Source organism: Perissodus microlepis, chromosome 20, assembly GCF_051167445.1.
Source record: "Perissodus microlepis isolate ML-2025 ecotype Zambia chromosome 20, ASM5116744v1, whole genome shotgun sequence".
NCBI lineage: Eukaryota > Metazoa > Chordata > Actinopteri > Cichliformes > Cichlidae > Perissodus > Perissodus microlepis.
Genome location: NC_140480.1, coordinates 33,683,800 through 33,703,660, shown reverse-complemented (window position 1 = coordinate 33,703,660; position 19,861 = coordinate 33,683,800). Strand labels below are relative to the sequence as shown.

General features: G+C 41.9%; 1 protein-coding gene across 4 annotated transcripts; it reads right to left on the bottom strand.

Moving 5' to 3' along the window:
* Positions 1-120: 120 nt before the first annotated feature.
* Positions 121-19,589, bottom strand: LOC146365007 (tyrosine-protein phosphatase non-receptor type 7-like). 4 transcript variants are annotated; one of them, XM_084917686.1, is made up of 12 exons: positions 19,437-19,589; positions 15,585-15,627; positions 11,073-11,239; positions 10,708-10,888; positions 9,847-9,931; positions 9,676-9,755; positions 5,541-5,678; positions 4,544-4,744; positions 3,605-3,801; positions 1,674-1,787; positions 1,504-1,588; positions 121-496 (listed from the first exon to the last, which is right to left on the bottom strand). In XM_084917686.1, exons 3-12 carry the CDS (start codon positions 11,177-11,179, stop codon positions 389-391), a joined length of 1,296 nt encoding a protein of 431 aa, XP_084773812.1. In that variant the 5' UTR covers positions 11,180-11,239; positions 15,585-15,627; positions 19,437-19,589; the 3' UTR covers positions 121-388. The 4 variants fall into 4 exon arrangements, with proteins under 4 accessions (XP_084773812.1, XP_084773809.1, XP_084773810.1 ...); XM_084917683.1 differs by lacking the exon at positions 15,585-15,627 and having other exon boundaries at positions 19,437-19,588; XM_084917684.1 differs by lacking the exons at positions 15,585-15,627; positions 19,437-19,589 and adding an exon at positions 15,237-15,568.
* Positions 19,590-19,861: the final 272 nt, after the last annotated feature.

The following is a 19,861-nucleotide window of genomic DNA, read 5'->3' as shown; positions in this document are numbered from 1 at the left end:
TACCCTCAAATGTTCTGACTATTAAAACATGTCTTCATACTTAGCAGGCCATATTTAGAGTTAAACAAATAAATGTGTGTGGTAAATAGCTGCTCGAAAAATACCACAGCCAAGCCAATGAATATTCCTGCCTTATTTTATTTAATTAGTCTGATTCAGTCTCAGTCTGTCATGAACATGATGCTTTTGATCTTCTAATTATTCCTATTCTCTGCTTGTTCAGTCAAATTGGAGCCAAACACCAGTTCTTTGGGGCCCCTGTAGGATCCTCCTCGTTCCCCCAGCCGTCCCCCTGTTGGTGCATCAGTTCTTTAAGTTCTGCTGCTGCTGGCGTCTTTCTCCTTGCTTCTCCTAGACTTCTCTGAAGACACTGCTGGTTATCCAGGTTCTATGAGATCTTCCTGTTCTGTTTGCTGTGTAGCTCGAGGTTCTGCAGCTGTATGCTGACCTGGTCCTCTGGGTTCTGCTGGCTCTGAGGCAGTGTGGCAGGCTGGTTCTGTAAATATTCAGAATTGGTACACTGTTTACAACCTCAAACCAAAGGTGATTAAGGTGTGGCTGATGTTACATGTTTCATTGCTAACACACAAACTGTTGTTTATTTGGATTCAGTTCCAACCACATCATCCTGCCACCACAGACATGCACCACAGCACCAACTGTTGATGAAAACAGTCCCCGCCAAGTTCTAACTATTTTGGTGCAAAGCGCTGTGCAGCAATGACTGCATATATTAACACTAGGCAGCAACCTGTGGCTGCAGCGCCAATAATGGCCACTCGAGGCTGGCTCTAACAGTGTGCCAATCCCCACAGACTGTATGAACAGAGTCAGTGTGGAAGTGCCTTAAAGCTGCATTTCTGGTTGTTTACAAGACTATGGCTCCCTTTGCACTTACTGAATACAGCTCAGTACAACTTATCATGTAATTTGTGGTAGCAATTACACTTAAAAAACAGGCTAAAGTAGGGTAGGCTCACAGGCTTGTGATGGACAAGCCTGTGAGCCTAGAGTGTCCCTCAGTATCATGCTTAGATTCAGGCACACTCCCCAGGTCTAGTTTAAAAAACTGTGCCTTTGCACCCTGAACAATTTCTGAATTAACTTTCCAATCTAACTTTAGCTTCTCATTTAGCTCTTCACCCTCCCATTCACATTTGTCTCTAAAAACCCACCGTTGTGCTGCCCAAAACACAGAGGCCTTTAACGACATCACACTACAACTAGTGGGTCACACCGCCACGATTGACTCCATCTTTTATATACAGTCTATGATTTGTCGCATAGGGCACATACCCGACAACAACACCAGGACCCCCAAAAAGAGTATTTATAGTTGCTGCCACTCAATGTGCAATAAATCTACAAACACATTTAAAGAAGGAAAATCAGAAAACTAGACTTTTTGAATGATCTGTTTGTTGTTTTTAGACATTTGTATAAACCACTGGGCTCAGAGCTGAAGGCCACAGGCAGCAGTCTCGGCAGGGTGCTGCTGTGTACCTGTTTCTGCTGCAGCTGGGAGCTGTACTGGGCCAGTGTGGAGTACAAGAACTGGTATTGCTCTGAGGTCTGGATCATACCGCCCCTGCAAATGAGCAGACCACAGGTTTTAAACATGTAACTGCATGTTAAAGACGGACTGCAAAGGAAAGAGAGAGGAAAACACCCACCTGTCGAGTCGAAGCTGACAAACTGTCTCCAGGACATCAGCTTGCCCGGTTTCTCTGAGCTGCTGACAGCCAATAGTGCTGGCTATAAAACAGCCTGTCCGCCCAATACCTGCACTGTAGAGGGGAGGACAGGGGAGATGTTAGGAGAACAGCAGTGTAGATTTAGGATGAGTATTGTATTCATCCGACGCATCCATCTGTCTCATCAACACAAAGAACAAAATCTTGATCAATCAAATAATAATCAAAGTTTTTAGAGCTCCACCTTTGGATGCAGTTCTTACTTGAGAACAGGAACAATTACAAAGATTGTCTTGTGACAGTCCTACGATATTCAGCTAAAAAGCGGCTAATGTGGAGGAAATGATAGGGAAAGTTTCTAGAAAAGTTGGTAAGATCCATGACCTTTGTGCTGACTTTTCTTTGAACTCAGTCACAGCAGATTTATTTACTCTTTACTCAGAATCTCTGGTTTCTGTGTGCTTCAGGCATGCAGCAGCATATTGGTACTCAAAGACGTGTGTCAGGTCACCGCAGCCCCATCGCTTTAAACTTTTATCTGTCCTCTCTGCTGTGGTTGGCTGCTCAGTCAAGGCAGCCACCCCTGCTCTCAGGCAGGAAGCAGCTTTCGACACATCGGCCGCGGCTCTGGTTTGACACATCGCAGTCTGTTCACCCATAACCATCACGCTGCTCTCAGCGGATGTATTTCAAGAGTGGTTTATTGATGCATGTTTTAACTTCTGTTTATGGTCCTCACTCTCCTTTATGTACACAATGTATTTTATATTTTTACTGTATTATTTTCTTTTTGGATTATTGCAAAGCAGCTTCTTGTGCAAAGACGTCTATACTTCAGTTTAAAAACATGTTCCTGAATGGTCACACAGCTGCCTTGTCATCAAGCATAAGTAAACGTAAAGTTATTTTTGTAAAATTAGTTTGTAAATCAGTTATGTTTTGTGACTTTATTTGAAGCAAAATTTTTTGCACACAAGCTTTTATTTAGAAAATTCTTTTGCCCTTCCAGGGTGTGACTTGTTGCGTTTATTTCAGTGCAGGAGAAAAATGAAACTGTAGCTGGTTAGCACTTAGTTCTCTTTTACCAACGTTGTTTATAAAAACATGGTGCAATGATCAACTTCTTCATTTTAATGCATAAACAGCTTAAACAGCTGTTCTGTTCTCTTGTGACTTTTTCATAATGAGATTTAATTGGCCAGTGGCCTCTTCTGTGGAGCCAGCTCCCAGTTTGGATTCAGGAGACAGACACGATCTCTACTTTAAAGATTAGACTTAAAACTTTCCTTTTTTAAGAAGCGTAAAGTTAGGGCTGGATCAGATGACCCTGAATCCTCCCTTAGTTACACTGCAATAGACCTGCTGGGGTTTCCCATGATGCTTTGAGTGATTCCTCTTCACTCACTATGTGTTTATATACCTCTCTGCATTTAATCATAAATTATTATAAATCTCTGTCTCTCTTCCCCAGCCTGTCTTTGTCTTGTCTTCCTCCACTCATTGCCTGTTTCCGCTGGAAGTTTCTTCCTGTTAAAGGGAGTTTTTCCTCCCACTGTGCTTGCTTGGAGGGGATCATATGATTATTGGGGTTTGCACTCTATCATTAAATAGTCTTTACTTTACTATGTAAAGCACCTTGAGGGGACTGTTGTTGTGATTTGGTGCTATATACTAAATAAAAATCAAATGAATTGAGTAGTAGCCACTGGAGCTTGACAGCAGATTTTATTTATTTGGCTAACTTGTTTATTTCTCTCAATGCTGTGAGCAAAATGAAGCGAGAGAAGTGACGCTTTAGTTGAGTAAGATATGACACCTGTCTGTGTTTCGTCAGGTAACGTGAACTAACCAGAACCAATTTTATCCATTTTGAGAAATCACAATTTTTTTGAAGGAAAACTAAAGCTGACCTGCAGTGGATGATGATTGGTCCAGGGCTGGAGGCGGGCGCAGAGACTTCCTGAGAGCTAGAGGGTGGCACGAGGGACTTGCTGTACGTCTCCACCTCTTCCACCAGCCTTAGATATGGAGCTATGCATTGTGGGATATGATGGTCAGGCCAAGATGTGAACCAGTAGTGTCTGACGTGTCGACAGTCTGAATGGAGCTGAAAGCACACAAACACACAGTTATCAAACAAAACCAGGTGTTTCTGTTGGTTTTATTTTGGAAACGTGCATTTATAATAAAGTACTATTTTATTTCTTCCTAAAATTTAAAAAGGTTTTAAACCTTAAGTAAACTAAACTTATCAGCAAAATGTGAATGAATTGTTTTTTTTTATTTATTACAAAGATTTTTTGTTAGACTGACAAGGAAACCCATATGGAAAAGAAATAGTAAAAACTTTAAAAGACTTAAAAACTTTTGTTTGTGGAGACATTTTAGAAAAAGTACTTTTAATGTTGAAGATTTTTAATAATCACCACTCTGAATTAGTATTTGTACCTTCTGTTGAAAGCCTAACCAGCGCACAGCAATGACAAAAGTAATTTCATTTTCACTGATCATGATTCTGCCTTAGTTCACTCAGCTACTTCCACTCACTGCTATGAATGTACAAATCTAATAACATCTTCTAGAAGCTTTAAGAAGCTGATAAAAGCCTAAGAAATATTTCATAAGTCTGTAATCAGAGTGGTTTCACCAGAAAAAACCCCAAACACCTCTGCAGATGTCTAATCGGTCCATCTTTGTTTAACCACAAAGCATTTAAGCAGTGCAGCTTTGTAGAGCAGGACTGCAATAACGCCAGTCATCCATTTAGACAGTGATCTTCAGAAATGACAAACATTTAACACATGGCTTCATCTGGCTCATGGAGGTGAAATCTGCGAACTCTACTGTACCTGAATCTCCATATCTGTGACCGTGAATCCGTCTTTCTCTCGGCTGTCTTTCACTCTGATAAGGAATCTGCCGATTTGTCTCGTCTCTCCTTCCTCTTCATTTTCCTTCTCCCTCTGCCCGTCCTTCTCCTCCGTGTCTTCGTCCTCCTCCTTTACCCTCTTCGTCCTGTCTCTCGGCTGTGGCCAGTACACCTCACATTTCTTCAAACAGACAAACAGCCAAGTGTTCAGATCCATAATCAGATGGATGTAGCATGAATGCACAGCTCAATGCACAGTAGAATGCAAGAATAAAGTCACATTAAATGGAGTAGAAAATATACAACATAAATATATATAATAAATATAATGAATAATAATAAAAAGCAGCTTTCTTTAATGGACTCTGTACTACACACTCAACACTGTCAACACTGAATTCTGCAATCGTCTGTCACAACAGCAAAACTCCAACATCATGTTTACTGATGAAAGCTGGCCTGCCAATCACCCACGCAGAATTTCTTAATACAGAGGAAGCTGCGTGAGTAAACATGCATGACTAGAGCTGTGGTTGTTATTTTGTGCGATATCTGTGTTGTTGTGCAACAGCGAATTCAGCTGCGACTTCTAATTTAACGTTGTCACTTTAATCAATCTGAACATTGGTGAAAAAGCGCTGCTGTGCTCCATCTTGAATACAACGGCTCCCAGTGTACTGACAGTCCACAACAATTTTGGCTGCTCATCACTCAGGCTACCTGACAGATTTGGTACCCTGTGAGGTCATCCTGTTCCCCCAAAATAAAGTTCAGGTTGACATTTTGACACAATGGAGGAGATCCAGTGAAATGAGGACAACCAGGGAGTGTCTGAAGAGCGACAGCAGTGCAGAGGAGGGTGTGTCGCTGCATAATGTCACTACTTCAGTTTGTTTTTCCACAAATTTGCGGTGCAGCACAGCTATTACACAAAAGGATGAAATGAACACAGGGAAACAACACTTGTGTCTCCTCACCTCGTTGTTCTCCTTCAGCCTCGTAACCATGACGATGATACTGCTCCTCTCCTGCCACACCATGTCCCAGAAGTCTCCCACGGTGTGCACCATGGGCCCCTGGGTAGCGATGTAGGCCCTGGGAGCCCCTTTGTAGCCCTGCCACATAAAGAGCATCAAATCTCACAACAATCAGTCAGTAAACTTTCTCACAGTATAATGCTTTACTCTGAGGTCAATACCAGGACACTAGAACCACTGGAGGTTCTAGTGTCAAAAATTTAGGTATAGGAAGGAAACATTTAATGATATTTTGGAGGAAACTGAGACTTTAGTTGTCAAATAAAATAAAGAGAAAGTCCACAGAGTTCTGTACTTGTGGTAGAGACATCTAGGGGACACCTTTTCAGCATCGTAGCTGCAGCAGTTGTGTCTTTGAGACAAAGCACAGTTCACCCAGCCTTGACGCCACAGTTTAAAGCATGTTTTACATCCTAATTTCTATTTTAGTGTTCTCTGTTTCCATCTCAGCTCTGATTAGGTGACTGACAAGCGCATTTGCTGACTTGTGGACCGGGCGTTTCCAGACCAGCTCTCTCTCCAACCTGCTGCAGCAGCAGCAGGTTTGTTCATTTGTTTGCAATAAACCTTTTTTGCTTTTAAAGTTTCATTATGTCCTGTATGTAGGCTTGCACAAATCAACTATGAGGTATTTTCCAGCAGAGCTGGATGCACTCTGACCGTTTTCTTCGTGTTGTTTCATTTCTCAGGTTGGTATAAATGGATGCAAATGCAGATTAAGAAATGTCACTTGTTGTTTTTGTCACACACATTCATCATATCCCCTAGACTTCTAAAACCACCCTGGCCTCACAGGGCAGGAAGTGAATGATTCAGATTCAATAACAACTGTCAAGTGTCCAACCAGCACGCCACCAAATATTACAGGAGTTTAACTGAACGGGCAGATGAATGAATGCTACTTTTTACTTGTTGTTGCACATCAGCAGAGGCAGCAGGTGCTTTACGAAAACTGTCAAAAAGCTTGTGATTAACAACACAGGCGCACACTCCACAAACACACACAAATTGAGCTGAGGCTGCACAGTGTGAGGGATGCGTGGGCCGTAAGGGAAGACAGGGGGAGGGGGAGTTGGGGACATGTCACTTCCTCCCTCACTTCCTGTGGTTTTCCTGGTTGCAAACTCCCACGCTGACAAACCGACGGCTCATATCTGAGTTTCTGTTTGTTTAGCTGTCCAACACACACACACACACACACACACACACACACACACACACACACACGGACACACACAAACGAGAAGACACCCACGCAGAGTGACAACGCTGTCACACACTCTATCAGCTTGTTTCCTTTTTAATAAAACCCTGAAGGAAACATATTTTCTTTTCTGTCACTTGACTCATTTAATCCAGGACTAAGTAATAAAATGAAACGGCTCAAATGAAAGAAAAGACATTGTTACTGAACCTGAGATCTCAATGACAGCACAATTTTAGAGTTAGGAGAAATGTCCAGGATTCAGTTTCTCTCTGCTGCGGTACGGCAAGGATCAATGTGATTTAGACACTAAGGGTTTTCGGGAGGAGCCGTGCTGCTCTCTGAGAGGAAGCTAGTACCATGCTCTCCTGAGTTTTAAATGCACTTTAGAACAGCACACAGCAACACTACATATGAGCGGGCGTAGAGAGGTTTGAGGTCTTCACTCACCCCGGTTCTGTTAGCCGTCAGGGCTGGGGGGCTGGGAGGAGGTGCTGGCCGTCAGACTGGGGTCTGGGATGCGGGGCCTCCCTGCTACTGCAGATAAGGAGGTGGTCCGCTTGCCTCCACCCCAGAGAGAAGGGTTACATCTCCTGGGTCTAGGTGCGGCTTGCCCCTCTGGGGGCGGGGGTACCTGGACCTGGGATATAGAGTATGTTTGGGGAGTGCGACTGTCTGTGCAGTGTCTATTTGTGTCTGTCTACACGTTGGGTGAGTGCCGAGTATTTGGTTGTGCATATGGGGGTGGGAATGCACGTCTGTGTCCGCGTGTGCCTGTTCGTCTGTGTCTATATGTCAGGTTGGGTCTTAGACTCAACCTCTCTGGGTACATCTCAGGCCCTCTAAAGTACGGAGGCCTATCTCCCCTCACCACACTCCCTGCCGGTGGCTGATGCCCTCAGAAGTTGGTGTGTTGGTGGTCCTTGTCGTCTGGGGCTGGGCGCTCATGCATGTACCGACTCACTCCTGGTGGCTGATTGGCGGGGCCGGGCGCCTGTGGCCCGGCTGGGCCCCTTCCGGGGGGTGGGATGCCCTCAGGCCTCTGGCCTCTGGGCCTGAAGCTCGGTCCTCTCTGGCACAGCTGGCTGCCGGCAGAGCCCGCGGGCACGCCACTGCAACCCCCTCTGGCCTCTGCTCCGTAGCTGCGGGGGGACCTCTCGTTTGGGGCTCTACTCAGCTCTTCCCAGGAGGGTGGCACGGTTCCCCCCCTTTGGTGGTCCTCCTCGGGTCCTTGTACTCTGGGGCCTCTGGATATCTGGGGCCTGGATCTCCTCCATACCTGCTTCATACCCTGGTGGACGGGGCTATGGCTCCCCACACTCCCTAGCAGATCGTTACATGGAGAAACCTTTGGAATACAAGCATGCTGATCCACACAGGTGTGCACACAGGTGTACACACGGGTGTTCACAGACGCGGACTACACCTTTCTTGGCTGCTGCCTCAAAGCACATTGTGCGCTGTCTATCTTGCGTGCTGCACAATATCGTTTATTATTTAGTATCTACTGTTATCTACTGCTAGCTAGTTTATTGTGATGGTGCTGTTTTTATTATGTTGCTCTTTGTTGTTTGCTTTCTCTTCTGTTTTTTTTTCTCCATACAGGTGATCCAGGTGGTTTTTTTTTGTTTTGTTTTTTCCTTTCTTCCCCCCCTTCTCACCGTCTCTTCTCCCCTCTGGTTTTCTTTCTCTCCCTCTCTTTCTTTCATTCTTTCTCCCTGTCCTATCCCCCAGTCATGTCTGTCCCGTTTGTAGCAACCGAAAATAAAATAAATTCATAATTATAATAAAGGTCAATCAAATGGACCAATATGGCAAGGCCATGATGATCCACTTGGTAAAATAAATCCGCTTGGCATCTTTCTTGGCCTTAAGACAACAATTCTGATGGCTAAAGATCCAAACGGGACACAAAAAAAAAAGAAAAAAAAAAGGATCAATGTGATAAGGACCTCTGACACGTCTTTTTAAACCACCATGAGCCTGAATTAAAAAGCCTCTTAACCGTCACTTTCTGTCTTTTTTTCTGTTTTTAGGAACAACACTGGAAATAAGCCATGGAAATTTCATAGGAAGCAGCCATCGGAAGATGGAAAGGATGGACATAGTCAGCAACAATATGTTTATGTTTATGTTCTTTATGCCAAATTCTGACCATCCAAATGCTGCAGCAGAAAACATGTCGGCGGTCTCATTAGACCAGGCAACCTTCTGTTTTCCAGAATACTTAATGTGGTCTTCTGCTGCTGTAGCCCACCTGCTTCAGGTTTCCACATGTTGTGCATTAACAGATGCTCTTCTGCGTACCTTGGCTGAAACGTGGTTATTTGAGTTACTGTTGCCTTCCTATCAGCTCAAACCAGTCCGGTCATTCACCTTTCACCCTGAGAACTTCCACTCACTGGATGTTTTCTCTTTTTATGACTTTTTTTTACTCTGTGTGTGAAAATCCCAGTATTTCTCAGCAGTTCCTGAAATAGCTGCCATATTCAAATGCACTTAAATGACCTTTCTTCCCTATTCTGATGCTCAGAATGAACTTCACCAGATCATCTTGACCACATGTCCAGATCCCTTGAGCTTCTTTCCTGTGATCCTGTGGCTTAGATGTTTGCTGATGAGTGTATACTATCAATTTTTATTTAAATAAAAAATATATTAGTTCCAGAAAATATATCACACTTTTCATTAAACCATTAAAATTAGCAACTAAAACCACACAAGCACAACATGCTCATTTGTGCTGAGACAAAAAAGGAGATTACAGAGACCTGATGTGGTCGCTGGGAAAGGCCCACCTGACATAGAGTGTGAGATGACAGAAATCTGTGGGGTTAGTTGACTTGGTAAGAAATAATGTTAGACTCTTACCCTGATGTAGTTGGCGTTGATGTAGCGATCAGGCCCAGGTTCATCGTCCGGGTTCCTCAGGATCACTCGGCTCTCAGGGTCTAAAGACAAACATACAAATAACGCACGGTGATAAATGGGAATAAACACATCAAGAGCTTTTCTACTGAGGTGAGACGGACAGTAACTGACTGGGGAGGATGGTTTTGTATCGGTCTTTCATCATGTGTCCCGGAACATCGAGGTCAGCAGCGTTCACAAAGTTCGGAGGGATCTTCTGTTGGGGAGACGGGAATATTAATGAATGTTAAAACTGTCCTGAAAGTTGGAGAGTTTAACAGTCTCAGAAAGGCTATCCCATACCTGCTAGAAAGCACTAATTCTGGAGTAAATGTTCAGGATTTTAAGGTAATTGGTGGATCTGATGTTTTCTAGATATCATAGCTTTGCTTTTGTACTGCAGGTACATACAGTCAGACAAACAGGAATGAGAGGAGGAAGGTAAAAAATTTCATAGACATTTGTTTTCAACTGTTTTGGGCAAAAGACTCCAATAAAGACTTCACAATATGAGCAATTTGAGGGTTTTTCCATTGTCCATGACAGTACAAAGTGCAACACAAAGTGATTGTGCTTCACTGTGTCAAAACCTGAACTTTTCAGAAGTTTCAGAATGCAACCCCATCATCCTGAGCTGATGAGCCATCTGCGGTGTTTATCTTTTACAGTGAAGACTAATATTCTGCCATTTGGACTGTGCTTTGTTTCTGCAGAACAGGCTGCCATCAGCAGTGACAATCATCAACATGAAAGTTGGGCCAGTTTAGACTTTGACACAGTGCTGCTTGTAAGACATGAAGCAAATCACAAATCTACTGAAGGTAGACCTAAAAACACGTTCAATCCAGAATCAGCAGTTACTGCTGGCACGTGTTACATGCACAGCAGGAACAGTTCAAAGTCCTGCAGATATTTAGTTTGTTTCACCTCATATTTCCCTTTTGTCTCTGCTTAATTTTAATGTGTTGAATGTTTGCAATGTTTTGAGTGTACCTGGTACTCTACATTCAGCGTATTTGTGTCCATGGCAGCTTCCTGCAGCAGCGTGTGTGTGAGTGGTCGTGAGGAGGTGTGAAGAAGCTGAAGCCACACCTCCTTTGGGGTGGAGACAGAACAGACAGTCTCCACCCCCAAAGTGTTCACATCCAAAAGGAGAGACAAATTAGAGCCCCGCCTGCAAAATAAGAAAACATTCAAGAGAAAAAGGATGATTGATAGCAATTTTAAACTAACTAAAGAAAACATATATTCAGAGTTTTAACAAACACATTTTAGTCACAAAAGTGTAAATTTAAAAAATGACATTTTTAGAGGACTGAGGGTTTTAGAAAGCAAGATTATGCATAGTTAATACTCACCTCTCCTGGAGCCGGACTGAAGCTTTGCGAGGAGGTGTGGTCAAGGGTGGGGGTGTCACTGGTTCCTCAGCAGGAGGGGAGGCGGAGTGCACTGCTGACATGCTCATGGTGAGTATAGGTGTATTTCAGTGGTTGGGTCCTCCTTATCTGCGCCTCACCACAGCATGCTGCAGTACAGAGAGATAAGGAGCTTTAACATCACCACATCATTTAGTTTTTCAGTAACCAGGAAGCAGGATAGGCTGGCAGAGTGATCGTACGAATCAGAGCTGCTGATGACCAATCAGCAGCCACTATGCTCAAGCGTCACTGCACCCACCAAAGTCTGCTGAACTCTGGGAAAAGAAGTACACACTGTTTCTGAAGTTAATTTTTAGTCTAAACTGTAGATAAATGATTTTGGAGGTTTTTTCTTGTTTTTTCTGTAAATGTGTAAAACTGCTTCACAAAAAATTAAGACGTCACAAAGGTGATGTTCAAGTGTAAAATCAGCCAGTGAGATCTACACAAAAATGTAAAACAGGCTTAAGTGACTTGCCAATGCAAGTAAGAAAGATTGAGAAAGATTGCTGACTGGGAATTACGTTTAAAGCAACGCCAAAATGTTTTAACCTTTGTTTTCGACCGTGGCGTGAAAAAACGGCGTGTTTTGATATGAGACACAGAATATAAACCATGAAGAAGAAGACAGAGTCTCTCTTTACCAGCCTCAGTGAAATAAACCTTGCTGGAATTTCAGCTGTTTTTTGGTAAATGGCCTGTATTTATATAGCGCTTTACTAGTCCCAAAGGACCCCAAAGCGCTTTACACATCCAGTCATCCACCCATTCACACACATGTGATGGCAGCTACATTGTAGCCACAGCCACCCTGGGGCGCACTGACAGAGGCGAGGCTGCCGGACACTGGCGCCACTGGGCCCTCTGACCACCACCAGTAGGCAACGGGTGAAGTGTCTTGCCCAAGGACACAACGACCGAGACTGTCCAAGCCGGGGCTCAAACTGGCAACCTTCCGATTACAAGGCGAACTCCCAACTCTTGAGCCACGATCGCCCCACTTTTATGCAAACTGTGAACCCATTTTTACATAAATTTGCTTATAAATTACTTTCTGTGAGTTCACATCCACTCTTAGTGCATTATTACTATTAGACTGATGCATCCCGATAACTAATTGAATTTCTGAATAGATGATCATGCTTCTGGTGCTGCTTCTGTTGTATGCCTGTTAGTGTTCTGCTCCTGTGCATTTTGGATCAGCAGTAGTTATTCTTGGCTCTAGTCTGGCAAAGATTCAGGTCCATTTTGCCTCTAGCTCAACCTGGTTGAGTGACAACATCAGTCTAGGCACGTCAGGAAGAAATACGAAGACATTAGCAGCTTTTATCATGTAATTATGGTCACAGTAAGTCAGAATGCATCATAAGAGAAAAATACTGAATATGACTCATGGGCCTGTAGTACAACAGATATTTCCCACTGCTTTTTATAACAGCTAACAGTGCAAGCACTGTATGAAAAATCAAGCAATAATATCTGAGAACCTGTATTGTCATTGTTATTACAGCAGAATGCAGGGAGCATAAGATGAATGACAGTTACAGCCCCATGCTGAAACATGTGGCTCTGCAACTGCATGACTTAAGTGTATAAAATTAGAGAAGCTACAGTGCAAAAAACTGAATAAAGCGGCATTTTGGAGATTTTTTGTCTCACACTTCCTGCATTTTTTAGTCTAAGCCTTTTTGTTGTGTTTGCACTCACCATTCTGTTCCTCTGTTGCTTCTCAGGTTCACTTTAACTTAAATTTCTGTTCTGTTTTGTCATTCAGGAGTTTCCAAACAAAATAAGAAGATCACACTCCACGTGTCGCTGCTGACAGCCCTCGTGATCGCAACAGTTCGTTGTTGTCATCTGACATGCTGAATAAATTATTAATGCGATGATGAGGCAGCGCTCTCGTCAGACGCAGCACAGATCTGCCATCAGTACCCGACAGATGAGACCCGATGAGCGCTGGTAGCAAACTCAACCTGCCTGAACCCTGATGAAGTGAAAACAAGTGTGTGTAAATAAGTGTGTCTGTGTTTGTGTGTGTGTGTTGTCACTGTTCAGTGTGTTTCCACATCAGTTCGGACCTGAAACGTTTCAGCGTGTCTCCATCGGAAGAGAGTTTCCTCATAGCAGGAAGTCAGCACGCCCACACTTACTCAACACACTCATACAAACACACGCCTCAGTCAATAGACTCAAACATAAAGGCCAGACTTACATATATTACTATTTAGATTTTTTAGACTGAATTGAACTTCACAAAATGTGTTTCTTTAGAAAGCTGCAGAGAGTTTGTGCTTGATGCTGTTGTTACACAACTCGATCCATGAGTCAAAACTCTACCACGAGCTTAGCAAAGTTTGGATGATTCACAGAGACGCAATAGACACATTAATGGGAAACACAGCAGGCTGGAATAAAACAGAATTACAAATCAACACGAACATTATCTGTGCATTCACAGAACTGGTTTAAGTTCTCAGAAGTGCTGTTTAACAGAGAATCAAGATAGGAGTTAGATGGAAATGGACAATCGAGTTTCACCAGATTTTCATGGATGTCAAACATCCTCGTCTTGCTGTAATGAATTTTTGTTTTCTTTTTGTGCACGGCTCATTTGGGATTTTACCTAGAAAACAGTAAATGTTATAAGAACCCCAGAGTGCAAACTGACAAGAAAAAAATGCATATTAACGCTCTCTGGCTGCAGAGGCACCTTATCTCTTTGGTTATGGTTTAAGTAATTCTGGATAATCAGTAATAAATAACAGATATAAAAAATGGGTTTAATGTTAGGGAGGTCCTGAGGTAAGGAGTTATTTGTTCCTCTGTGCTTTAATCTGGACCTCGGGACAGTTGGGGGCATTTGCTCAGCAGACCTCAGGGATCTTGACATAATGTGTACACTTAAAAGATCACAGAGGCAAGACGGTGCAAACCCATGCAAACTCTGGCAGTTGGTGGAGGAACTCCAATATGGGGGACATGAAGTCTCGCTTGCATCTGAAAATTAATAACTGTCCCGCAGCATTTTGGACCAGCTGCAGTCGGCTAAGCAGTGACTGACTGACACCTGAATAAAGACTCTTACAGTTGAGGTGAAATGAATGCACAGGTAACGCTCTCAAAGTCTCTGAAACAGCAGAAAGATTTCATTTTTGTGAGTAGCTGGAGATGAAAGAAGCTAGCTTTGATGACAGCATTCACGTGTTTGTTCCTCGCAAAGTGCTTTTTATAAATGTTTAAAGAACCGAGGTCACAGAGGTCAGGAAACGTCTGAAACATGTAAGTGTGACGAATATGCAAAAAATCAGGAACAGCGAGGCGACTTCACAGCACTGCATATTTTCAGGTTCCTGACAAAATGAACTTATTATGCTGAATCATGCAAACATCGGGATTCTTCTGTCACCTAACTAGAAAACTTCAATGTTGCAGCTGGAGGTGATTTTACTACTTCCATATTTCTGGGTACATTTTGAATGCAGCATAACATGCGAGTTGATTTATATTTCAAAATCTGCAGTTTTAAAATAAATGGTATTGAGTGCAAAGCACTTTGTTTATATTTGAAGTACATTGGAGTAAAAGTGCAACGCGCCATAACATAAAGATGCTAATGTATTACATTACATTCCTCTGCTGGTCCTATCCATTCTGTCATCCAATCATGTCGAGGATTGTAAGTTAATTGTATGTTAATCCTACAATCCACACACACACACGCACACACACACACACACACACACACACACACACACACACACACACACACACACACACACACACACACACACACACACACACACACACACACATGAACACCACACCCCCCCTCCTGGACACACCCCTGGCCATAGCAAACGCTAAATCTTCAGGAGGTTGCTTGTTGTGCACAACATTTTCCTGGAAACACTGCATCCTCTCGAGCTTCTAATTACACTCATGTAACAAATTTAAAACAATTTGTTGCTGTGGGTTATATTGATAGTTAAAAGTACTCATCTTTTTAGGTCCCATGAGATAAAACATGGGACAGTTATCGAAGAGTTATCGAAGGTTTTCAGAGATAAGAAGAGAAGAATGTCTGAAATTGATCAAGCTTACCAGATGTTTCTTAGCCATGATGTTCTGTGTAATTCAGGTCTGTAAGATGTAAATCCGTCTCTGATACTGAAGCTCCTGCTCACTTTACTCGCACAACTAATAAACTAATCAGCAGCTCAGGAAATCGCTAACTAGCACTGGAATAAATGGGCGCTCCCCATTTGTTCTCTCTCTTTCCCACCTTCCTCAAATGAAACTAATTACTTACTGACACACCGGGGGCAAGAAGAAACAAGCGAACGGAGAGGGAAAGTGATAGTAAACGAGGGAGAAAAAACAGAACATTAGGTGAAAGAGAGAGAAGAAGCAGCAGGAATAGACTTGTCCTGTTTTTCTGGCTGTTATTACCTTGGTTCAAGGTGTGCAGGTAGAGAGGGAGAGGCAGAGAGACCTGAGGGAAGAGCGAGAAAGAGACAGAGAAAGAGTGAGAGGGAAAATTAGTCAGAAAGAAAAAGAAGAAAAAAGAGATGGAGAGATAATGAAAGAGAGGAAGAGTGAAATGCTCCGGGCGTTGATTATTAACACACCAGCAACAGCTGCTCATGAATCATTCATGTCAAATCACACAGCACATCGCTAACAGCAGCAGTACAGGAACATGCACTAATGTGACACGCATTCATATAAAACAGCAAAATAACAAACAGGAATATTAGCCTGCACCCCCTGACACTGATGGCTATTTACCACAGAGGAAACTTAAAAGTCAACCCTTTTTATGAGAAAACACTGACTCAACCTCACACCTCCACACTGTTTTTCACTCGTCGCTCGACAATGGAAAATTCTGTCCTTTGGACCTTTGAACCCCAAATGTGTGACTTTGTTTAAAGGACTTTCTGCTCCTTTAGAACATTTTTATTTTGTTTTATCGTGAAACTCCACTCGAGCCACCTGCTTTATCTCCCATCTCCCTAAAAGCTCACTTTTGACTGGGCTCTTTCTGGAAGCCTACTGAAGAGCAGCACACTGTACTTATGAGCTGCTCTCATTCGTTTTAATCTCAATATGACTTTAAATTGGAGAAATAAAGAATGTAATACTAGGCATTTTACTCCACCTGTTGAAGTGGAGAGCATGTGGGACTAGATCAGTGCAGAGGGGAATCAGCAGCGACTGTTTGCTTTGTTACAAAAGCAATTTATGTATCTATGCTGCACCACACTTACTGTAGTCAGCACAAAAATGCTGGTTTTCTTTCCGAAATATATCTCTCTAGTAGTATTCAAGATATTCTTCCTACATCCAAGTAGAAGGGTTGGATCAGGCTTTCTAGAAAATATTGTGAAATTAACAGAGCAAAACAAGCCTAGCATTAATCTTACAGACGCGTCTAAAACCTGCATTCAGGCAGGTTAAATAGTCACTGGAGCCTAAAGACAAGTGGAAGCTAAATTTACTTGAACTTTTACACGCTTGCTAACAAAGACTGAGAAGTTTGCCCGTATTACTTTACATATTCTATATTAGGATATTAAAAACAGCAACAGAAACGAAAATCTTACTCAAATCATTTATGGAGCCATAAACTCCACATTTGAGTCACCTGGAAACATGTAAAACTCATCTGGAGACTTTTCAGTAGGTTGCAGATCAAAGAATTCATTTTAGCTTCCAGCAACTTTTCTCCTTTTGGCTAAAAAACAAATGGCCTGCTTTTATTTTTGTCAGAAATGATGGATGCATTCTTCCATTTAACTAATAGGGGCTGATGCTCATCCTAATTTTGCACAAAACCCCCCAAAATAACACGACGATGGAGCTGCATCTAGGACTTTAATATTGTGCAGCAATAAGAGGGAAGGGACTTGAATTTCACTTTCACTAAGTGGAATTTAAGTGAAGTTAAAGGGGTGAATGCTCGGGGAGTCTGGACTTCATTACCAAATCCTCACAGCCAGTCACCACTGCGCTAATAAAAATATGCAAGACTGTCATCTCAATTTCAATCATGTTTTGGTAAGAGAAGTTAAACACTATGTATTTTCATACTGTCTTATACCATCCATCCATCTTTCTATGCCATGTTATATTATATTCATATTATACTTACTCAGGAGCAGAGGTACAATAAGAGAACAGTCTACACAGGAGAACCCTTGAGGATTAATAACTGGGCTTTAAGTTGCTCTTAGATGTCTGAAAACTTCATGTTACCAAGAAGCAAAAGGTAAATATTTGCAGCATTTCTTCTGGGTGTTAATGTGCAAATTTTCAAGACAGTCTATAACCAAATACTGTAACAAAAATATACATTTTGCTGCTTCTTCCTTTGAGTTATATAAAAAGGTTTGAATGACGTGTTTTGTATTTTAGCAGCACAGCGATGCAGAGATTAGCTCCATGAGGCCCTGTTGCCTCACAGCGATAACGTTCTGGCTTTAAATCTATCTTTGTGGTTGCTGTAGGTGGAGATGTGAGATAAATAAAGCTGATTGGTCAGCAAGTCTGTAAAAGTGATAAACTGATGAACATCCATTTGAAATTTCTCTAGTTTTGCATGTTTTTTTAAAGTCAAGTTACATTAACGTACAAATTTCCACCAGCAGTTTCCAGCTGTGCTCTTTTCACAACGACAAATACTCCGTGTTAAAAGTCTCACAGCAGAAGTTTCTTTACCTCCGATGGTACAAGATAGTATTTTGTTTTTTGAAAGCATGCTATACAACAAACTGAGTCATATGTTACTGGAAAAAATACTGGGCTGAAGTCTGCAGTTCAATAGCAACAAGTAATGTGCAATAAACACAAAGATGAGTGACAATATTAAACAAAACTGTTAATGAGTTTTACTAATGATTCTGTTTCTGGAGCACTTCCAGAGCAAATGAATGCAACTTATCCAAAAGACTTCCAGGGTTTGAGGTTTGGTTTGAGTTGATATTTAGAAACTGAGAGCCAGCGTAAGAATAAAGGCTGCACAGGGAAAAAAAGGACAAACACTTTTCTGTGTTTGTAATGTGTGTCTTAATTATCGTGGTTAGTATTGGTAACCATTAGCAACAGTTTCTTAACCATTGCTGATGTGGTTGCTACTTTTTGTCATGCTGGCTGTCAGGTGAGGAGAGATAAAATTAAAGAGAGGGTCGGATTTTCCCTTCGCTACTTATCTGTATTTATTACAGGTGACATAATAAGCCGAGTGGCCAAGAATCACATCACACGGGCAAATACTGAACCCACGGTGCACGTACCCCCCCAAACTGAAACACCCCCCAATATTAAAACACTTTACTCAGTGTGAAAACACTGAAAGATTATTTACAGCTATTTAGAACCCAGATTGATCCATAAAGGATTTTGAAAGGTTTCTCATACATTGATAACATCACTTAATACAGTAATGTTATTGTATTCAGTATATATAATGTTAAAAACAGTCTGTGGGGAATAAACAGCAATGGTGCAGTTATAGTTAGTATAGGTAGTTGACTGTACTTTACTGCAGTAGCTTTTGTAAAGACATTTTGTGATCAACTTCACATTTTACCAATGAAAAACAATATTTGCAATGAGATCACAGTTATGACTTTTAAGACGTTATCTGAAACAGTTAACATCAGCAGAAATATGTATTCACTCGGTCGTGGCCGGGTTCAGTACTTCTGTAAAACAACTTGTTTTTAAAAATGTTGAAATTACTTTAAAGTGGGAGGAGAAGACGCTCCACATCTAAAGCATATTTGTGAAAGTTTTGTTGGTCACAGTTTTCACAAACAGCTGTTCCAGAAATTGAGGCACAAATTTGTTCGGGTAAAATTAACTTACATAAATAATAACAATAATTCATGCACTACCTTTTTTTTTTTTACAGTATATTTTGTCAGGTCTTTTAAACATTTAATTTCATTATCCTGATTTTTCCACAATGCGTGTGAGACATATTTATAAGAATAAACATTTTATTTAAGAATCTTATTTATATCATTTTTTAAATCAACACCTAAAAGTAATATTTAGTCTGAACATATTATTTTCAGTAGATGTATGTATAAAATATTATATTAGCACTTTACATGCACTAAAACAGATTTACCTTCGTTTTTAGCATCCAGCAGTAAAGATTGCATAAACTTTGTATGACAAAAGTTTGTCATTCATATTGTATTCCTGTTATAAGTATGTCCATCACAAATATCTCACACTGCATCCACACTCAGGTTGCCAAGTTTTCACCCTCCTCCTCCTCCTCCTCCTCACCTCTCAGAGATTCCCCGTATCCTTCGATCCTTGCTTCCCGCCTTTCTGGTCTTCCTCCTCCTCTCCTCTTCTTTCTTCTTCTCTGTTCTCTTCTTCCGTCTCTCTCATCTGTTGCTGTTGCTTTCTGTTGTTCTCTCTTTACTTCTACCTTCGCCGCCACTTCCTTTTCTGCATCCACCCACTCACTCATTACCACACACACACACACACACACACACACACACACACATTTTTTGCGTACATATACGCTTTCTATTCCCCTCGTCCAAGGTTATGGGTCCCCCTTAGACTGCACGCCACAGGCTTTAACTCTGTGTATTTATTTGGTGTGTGTGTTTGAGGCTATCAGCAGTGTTTCACAGTGGGGCTGTACAAACTGATTTTCCACATCTTTTTTCTCTCCAGCTGTCAGATGAGCAGCACCA